Genomic DNA, 7,836 nt, shown 5'->3' with positions numbered 1-7,836 from the left:
AGTGGCGCTGTAGCTCAAGTGGTAGAGCGCTCGCCTTGAGCTGAAGAGCTGAGGGACAGCGCCCAGGCCCAGAGTTCAAGCCCCACGGCCGACCAAAAAAAAAAAAAAAATTAAAAAATTTAGCTGGGCGCCGATGGCTCATGCCTGTAATCCTAGCTACTCAGGAGGCCGAGATCTGAGGATCACGATTCAAAGCCAGCCCAGGCAGAAAAGTTTGTGACTCTTATCTCCAATAAACCACGAGAAAATCAGAAGTGGCGCTGTAGCTCAAGCGGTAGAGCGCTTGCCTTGAGCTGAAGAGCTGAGGGACAGCACTCAAGCCAGAGTTTAAGCCCCACAACCGACCCCCCCCCCAAAATAACAAAATTTATAATTACTCCAAGAAGGTGCAGCAGGCATGGTGTAAGTGGTATCTGTTTAGCAAGTGCGAGGTCGGAGTTGAATCTCCAATGCTAGAATGAAGAAAGAGAGAAAATCAGAGATGGAGACAGAGACAAAAACTGGAAACAAAAAGAAGCAGAAGCAGAAGAAAAAGAGAAAAGGAAATTAAAGGAAAGAAAGGAAAAGAAAACAGAAAATGGCCTTAAAAATGGGTTTAGGATAGATTAAACTTAAGGGTGTTTAGAATGAAAGGGAATCATCCAAAAATCCCTATATTCCATGACAAAGTTCTCCCAGAGCCTCATTTTCCCTTTTATTCTTCATTTTTTTCTAATATATTTTCATCATATTTGAATCCATAGTTGTAGCAGCAATGAATCTCTAAAATGGCTTGCAAAGGTACTTTTGGAGAAATTTTGGAAGGCCTGATTGAACCTCAACATGATTCCACACTTGCTCTCTGTATTTCCTGTTGACCTATAGTTGAAATCACATAGCCTAATCTAATGCAGCTGCCCATGTCAGTTGCTCAGTCAACACAAACCCAGAGGCCTTCTCCCAGGAGCTGCAGAACGGGGAGCAGTGGGGCTACACAGAAGGCAGACAGGCAGAGGGAGGGGAATAAGGCAAGTGACAGTTTTGCTTTAGTTTTTCACTGCCTTTGTCTAGTCTAGTAATTCTGAATATTAAAAACTAATTTGCATAGAAACTTTGACTCTGTGCTGTTCCTCAGCAAGATATATCATGGAAACAAGAGAAGGGAGCAAAGGAGGAAGAGGAGGAAGGAACAGAGAGGCGAGTCAAAGAGGAGGAAGGAAAAGGAGGAGGAGAAAATGGAGGGTGAATGGAAGTAAGAAAGGGGGAAGAAAAGAAGGAAGAAAAGAAGAGGGGGAGGAAGGAAGGAAAAAGTATCCCTTTTAAAAGCTGTAAGAAATAATGGAGCTTCAGATTTCATTGAATCCCTTCAATGAATACCATGAGACATGGTTAAACTAGACAGAAAATGTTGAACATATTTAAATATAAGAATCCTAGCCAATTCTCTCTAATTAACACAGTGATTTAGCTCAGCTAACATTTTGCTTTCTATGTGAAGAAAAATGAAAAAGTATTTTGTTTAACCACAAAGCTAGGGAGCAAAGAACACTTGACCACCTTTAAGTTTCTGAGACTCTCCAAAGACATTACAAAAGCTGAAAACCTTCTCAGAAAGAAGCCAGTTTGGCATTGTGTCACAAGTGAAGCATTGTAAGGAGCACCTTACTCTGTATACTGCAGCTATTTTGAATAAGGCAAAAGGATTCTGATAAAACATATTTTGCAGGGGCTGGGAAGGTGGCTCAGTGGTAGAGCGCTTGCCTTGCATGCATGAGGCCCTGGGTTCGATTCTTCAGCACCACATAAGCAAAAAGAAAAAAGTCAGAAGTGGCGCTGTGGCTCAAGTGGTAGAGCGTTAGTGTTGAGCTGAAGAGCTGAGGGATAGCGCCCAGGCCCAGAGTTCAGGCCCCATGACCTGGACCCTCAAAAAACCAAACAAACAAAACATATTTTGCTGTTTTATCTTGAGGGCCAAGAAGTGTTTCTCTGTACTACATCCTCTGAGAGTTTCTGAGAATCTGAAGATTTCATATAACAGGTTACTACGCTCTGCTGGCATTTTTCTTTCTTTCTTTCTTTTTTTTTTTTGGGTCCAGTCGTGGGGCCTGAACTCTGGGCCTGAGCGCTGTCCCGCAGCTCTTCAGCTCAAGGCTAGTGCTCTACCATTTGAGCCATAGCGCCACTTCTGGCTTTTTGCTTATGTGGTGCTGAGGAATCGAACCCAGGACCTCATGCATGCAAGGCAAGCACTCTACCACTGAGCCACCTTCCCAGCCCCCTGCTGGCATTTTTCTAGAAGAGAACCGAGCTGTTTGTGAGACTATCAGAGGCATTGTAGGGATTTTGATGAGTGGAAGTTGTACAGTGTCAGCAGTCTATGGCTTTGAGCTTGTCCGTGAAAATATTATCCAGCCAAACAGTGGTAAGAAAATCGAGAATGGAAGTCTAAGTCAGAACGCAGAACTGGGGCAGTAGCAATCCTGTGAATTATGTGTAGAATCTCTAGCAATTTAAATTGTATCTTCACCTTTTTTCATATTGAAACTTAGCAAATTTCTACCTCACCATCAACTCTAATTCTTTACAGACAGTTGTCATTTTTTATTTTCATTGAGAATTGGTTAGCGAATGCATCTCATATCTCTTCGCTTCACTTAGTCTACTGTCAGACTCAAGTCACCCTATTGGATTGAAATGTTATTGTAAACCTTCCCAAAGTGTGTTCTGTGTGGTCTCGTGAAGATTGAAGGTTGGAAATAATCATGGACCAGCAGTTGCACCACAAGTACATTTTGCATCTGTCTTGTAATGCCAAGGTTCCAACTCACTTTCTCTCAGCTCATGGCTGGCTCTCTTAGTTGAGGTCCCTCCCACCCAAGTCTGGCTTTTTGCTGGTTAATTGGAAGTGGACTCTTACAGACTTTGCTGCTGGGCTGGCTTTGAACTGTGGGGCTCCACAGCTAGTGCTGCCTGGATCGTCCCTTATTTTCCTTTCCTCCATAGCCAACCCTGCAGGGAATTTGTGTCTGAAGCAACCATTTTCACACTTGGATGTTGGTTCCTCAATGGTCTGTTATCTGCGATAAGTAATTTCCCATAACTAAGTGTTAGCAGAACCATTGGTTCTCTTTCCCAGAAACATTAAGAATATAAACCACATCAATTATTTATTTATTTATTTATTTATTTTGGGTCTGGTGGTGGGGCCTGAACTCTGGGCCTGGGCACTGTCCCTCAGCTCTTCAGCTCAAGGCTAGCGCTCTACCATTTGGCCACAGCGCCACTTCTGGCTTTTTTCTTTTTGCTTATGTGGTGCTGAGGAATCGAACCCAGGGCCTCGAGCATGCAAGGCAAGCCCTCTACCACTGAGCCACCTTCCAAGCCCCAAACCACATTAGTTATGTATTATCCTTAATTTGAACTTTTTAAGATATATTGTTACTAATTTTTTTAAGTTATGCCTTTTGATACTAATTCTATGAAATAATGCTTCAAAGTTTCAGATAAAATTATTGTAGCTTTATATTGTGTTTTCTCAGTCACATTTGAGACTATGACACTATCACAGAATGGTGGGGACAATATGGACAGAAAACACCCACCCCTGTGCTGATGGCTCATGCCTTAAGTTCTAGCTAATCAGAAGGCTGAGGATGGTGGCAGGAAAGTTGATGAGACTTTTATCTCTAAATAGCTGCCAAAAAATAAATGAAACTGGAAATGGAGCTGTGCCTTAAGTAGTCAAGTGCTAACCTTAAGTGAAAAAGCTCAGGAACAGCTCCCAGGCCCTGAGTTCAAGCCCTAGGACTCTCTCTCTCTCTCTCTCTCTCTCTCTCTCTCTCTCTCTCTCACAAACACACACACACACAAGAAAATTAGAAAAGACAACATTTAGATCTGATTCATTGTCCAGCCATTGGGAGGAATCTCTGGATTTTATTTTCTTGGGGTTTAAATCATGATGATGTAAATGTGACACGCTGTCAGTTTTCAGCCTTGAAAGTATTGTAAGTTTGGGTTTGGAGGCATGGCTCAGGTAGTAGAACATCAGCCAGTGAATGAAACTGTCAAGATACCAAGTTCATGTTCCAATCTCAAAAAAAGAAAGGAAATATTATATGCAATGTAAAAAGTTAAGTATAAGTCACACAGGAAGTTTTATTAGACAATTACTTGCTTTCTAATATATATATTTGTTTGTTTGTTTTGTTTTTTGTTGGCTGTGGGGCCTGAACTCTGGGCCTGGGCGCTGTCCCTCAGCTCTTCAGCTTGAGATGAGTGCTCTACCGCTTGAGCCACAGCACCACTTCCGGTTTTCTGGTGGTTAATTGGAGATAAGAGTCTCAGGGACTGTCCTGACTGGGCTAGCTTTGAACCATAATCCTTGGATCTCAGCCTCCTGAGTAGCTAGGATGACAGGTGTGAGCCACTGGTGCCCAGTGCTTTCTAATATTTTATTATGTACTTTTAGGTACCTACTTTTATATTTTATTCTTAATTTTTTATAAAAAGTATTGCTGTTAGGGGTTAATATTTCATGTCAGGTGTGAGTACTATGCTTTTTGGTCAATGTCACCCCTTCCTTTGTACTTCCCTATTTTCCCCCTCCCATTCCTACCCTCAAGTAACATAATTCATTTTTTATATAACGTGTATTTTGTATGATGACTACTTTGCTCACCTTTCCTCCCTCCATTCCTGGCCCCCCTTTTTTTTTCTGGGTCCTGTCGTGGGGCCTAAACTCTGGGCCTGGGCGCTGTCCCTCAGCTTTTCAGCTCAAGGCTAGCGCTCTACCACTTGAGCCACAGCGCCACTTCCGGCTTTTTTCTTTTTGCTTATGTGGTGCTGAGGAATCGAACTCAGGGCCTCAGGCATGCAAGGCAAGCGCTCTACCACTGAGCCACCTTCCCAGCCCTCCTGGCCCCTCTTTACCCATCCTCAAAGCATAGTTCCACTTTCTGATATTCATTTTGATAAATAGTACTTTAGTTGTTAAAAGGAGTTATGCCTTTGGATTTCTCCCTTTAAGTATATTCTCCTTTAGTCAGTATGTGTGCAAATGCATTGAGCTCTATACAGGTTATCAAGCATAGTTGTATTTTATTTTATTTTTATTTATTTTGTCAGTTGTGGGCCTTGAACTCAGGGCCTGGGCACTGTTCCTGAGCTTCTTTTGCTCAAGGCTAGCACTCTACCACTTGACCCACACCACCACTTCTGGATTATTTTTTTTTGGTCGGTTGTGGGGCTTGAACTCTGGGCCTGGGCGCTGTCCCTCAGCTCTTCAGCTCAAGGCAAGTGCTCTACCGCTTGAGCCATAGCGCCACTTCCTGTTTTCTAGTGGTTTATTGGAAATAAGAGTCTCACTGACTTTCCTTGCCTGGGGTTGGCTTTGAACCGTGATCCTCAGAGCTCAACCTCCTGAGTAGCTAGGATTACAGGCATGAGCCACCGGCGCCCGGCTCTGGATTTTTCTTTTTAGGTGGTACTGAAGAATGGAACCCAGGACTTCATACATGCTAGGCAAGCATTCTACCTTCCACATGTGAGAGAAATTTGATCCACTGTCTATGTATGGCTGGGGTTTGGGCAGGTTTCTCACCCTGCCCAGGCAGCTGTGGATGTCTTGCGTGAGGGGTGGGATTTTTGCCACTCAGGACTTCTTTTTCTCTGGCTGGCCATCCTTCACTTGGGAATGACCTCACCTGCTCCAATACTGGATCAAACTTCAGATGTACAATGGGAGGAGTGGAAGTCAAGGTACAGAAAAATCTGTTGCATGGTTGATATCATTGAAAATATCCAAAAGACCCCACAGATAATGGTCCTTCTGTTAGGATTTTAAGCAGTAGAGAAGTTTGAGAAGTCAAATTTCGGCAAGGCAGTAACCAAATGATACTCATTGTGAGCATCCCCATTCTCTTTGCATTTGGCTTCCAGATGTACACAGCCATTCTGGTTATAATTGCTCTTAATTTTTTTCCAGCAGGTCCACTTAGTAAATGCAAGTTGAATTGTTTCCATTTTACTAACTGATTTAATAATTTTTTTTTTTTTTTTGGTCTGGTCATGGGGCTTGAACTCTGGGCCTGGGCGCTGTCCCTCAGCTCTTCAGCTCAAGGCTAGCGCTCTACCACTTGAGCCACAGTGCCACTTCCAGCTTTTTTTTTCTTTTCGCTTATGTGGTGCTGAGGAGTCAAACCCAGGGCCTCATGCATGCAAGGCAAGCGCTCTACCACTGAGCCACCTTCCCAACCCCTGATTTAATAAATTTTAAATGTTATTGTCATCTTCACACAAAATCTTTTTTTTTTTTTTTTGGTCTGGTCATGGGGCCTGAACTCTGGGCCTGGGCACTGTCCCTCAGCTCTTCAGCTCAAGGCTAGTGCTCTACCACCTGAGCCACAGCGCCACTTCCGGCTTTTTTCTTTTTGCTTATGTGGTGCTGAGGAATCGAACCCAGGGCCTTGAGCATGCAAGGCAAGCGCTCTACCACTGAGCCACCTTCCCAGTCAGCCCCCACACAAAATCTTGTATAAATGTCATATAAAACCTTCTATTAAAGAACTCCTGCAAAGCAATAAAAAGAGAATTTATAGGATGGCTTTGGTGGTGTACACCTGTAATTTCAATACTGAGGAAATTGAAGCAGGAGGATTGTAATCTGAGGTCAGTCTGAGTTGAAAAAGATGAGCTTTTCAAGAAATAAATAAATAGAAGGTTGATGTATATAAGGAATTGTTGATCCCTTGATCTTTGCTATTTAGATGACATTCCCTTCTAAGGATGTTGCTTGTAATTCTTGTGTGTGTGTGTGTATGTTTTAGTGCCACAAAAACTGGCAAACTCATTTCACTGAGTGTGCAGAACCTGTAAGATCGCTCTTAGTTTCAAGGGGTGCCTGGAAAGGAGAATGACCAACTTTTTAAGTAAATAAATACAAAAGAGTTGTCTTTTACATTTCTAGGCAAGCCTTTTACACAAAGACATATGACAACCTGTTTTTCTGCTGTCTTTAAACTTCAGTCTAAATCCCTGGCCTTGATAGCAATGGATACTATTTTTAAGGGTCTTTTAGAGAAGGGTAGGCAAGCAGAGCCTCTACCTCACATTCATTTTATTCTGCGGGCATTTATTATGATCCATGTTGTGACTTTCAGAATCACGCTGTCTTGATAGCTGGCTATGGATTTGATGGGGCAGAATAGGGCAACAAGAAATACAGGTTGGTGGGCTGGGAAGATGACTCAGTGGTAGAGCGCTTGCCTTGCATGCCTGAGGCCCTGGGTTCGATTCCTCAGCACCACATAAGCAAAAAGAAAAAAGCCGGAAGTGGCGCTGTGGCTCAAGTGGTAGAGCGCTAGCCTTGAGCTGAAGAGCTGAGGGACAGCGCCCAGGCCCAGAGTTCAGGCCCCATGACCAGATCCCCCCCCCCCCCCAAAAAAAAATAAGAAAGAAATACAGGCTGGTCAAAACCCAGGTAGAAATTGCCAAAAGCATTTATAATGGAAATTCAAAATAGATTTCTTGCTTGTAATCAGCACTTATATATACATCCCAGAAATATTTATCTTACTTAGCCTGAATATAGAACTCCTAAAGTATAACATTAGATTATTACGTGAAGTAAGCCAGACCCAAAGAAACATAGGCCCCATGATTTCCCTTATTTGCAATAATTAGTGTACATCTAGGATACTCTTAGCAGATGAGCAGAAAAGCTCATTGGCTATGTACATATGACCATATAAGATAATGCTAAGTGAAATGAACTCCAGGACATGGACACAAGAGGTTTTTCTTTGTTGTTGTTGTTTTTAATGTACTATGTGATTTCTTGTTTCTTTTGTATATTCT

At 42.8% G+C, this 7,836-nt stretch overlaps 1 protein-coding gene across 1 annotated transcript in view; it reads left to right on the top strand.

Moving 5' to 3' along the window:
- The window catches only part of LOC105997308 (SH3 domain-containing protein C23A1.17-like), a 5,789-nt gene extending 4,783 nt beyond the window's left edge, over positions 1 to 1,006 (top strand). Inside the window, exon 5 of the mRNA XM_013031700.1 lies at positions 894 to 1,006. Coding sequence (XP_012887154.1) covers positions 894 to 1,006 — 113 coding nt within the window. The remainder of the gene's footprint in view (positions 1 to 893) is intronic.
- The last annotated feature ends 6,830 nt before the right edge of the window (positions 1,007 to 7,836 follow it).

Source organism: Dipodomys ordii, unplaced genomic scaffold (assembly GCF_000151885.1).
Source record: "Dipodomys ordii isolate 6190 unplaced genomic scaffold, Dord_2.0 Scaffold143, whole genome shotgun sequence".
Classification (NCBI taxonomy): domain Eukaryota; kingdom Metazoa; phylum Chordata; class Mammalia; order Rodentia; family Heteromyidae; genus Dipodomys; species Dipodomys ordii.
The sequence above is the reverse complement of the archived record's forward strand: the minus strand, read 5'-3'. Positions and strand labels throughout refer to the sequence as shown.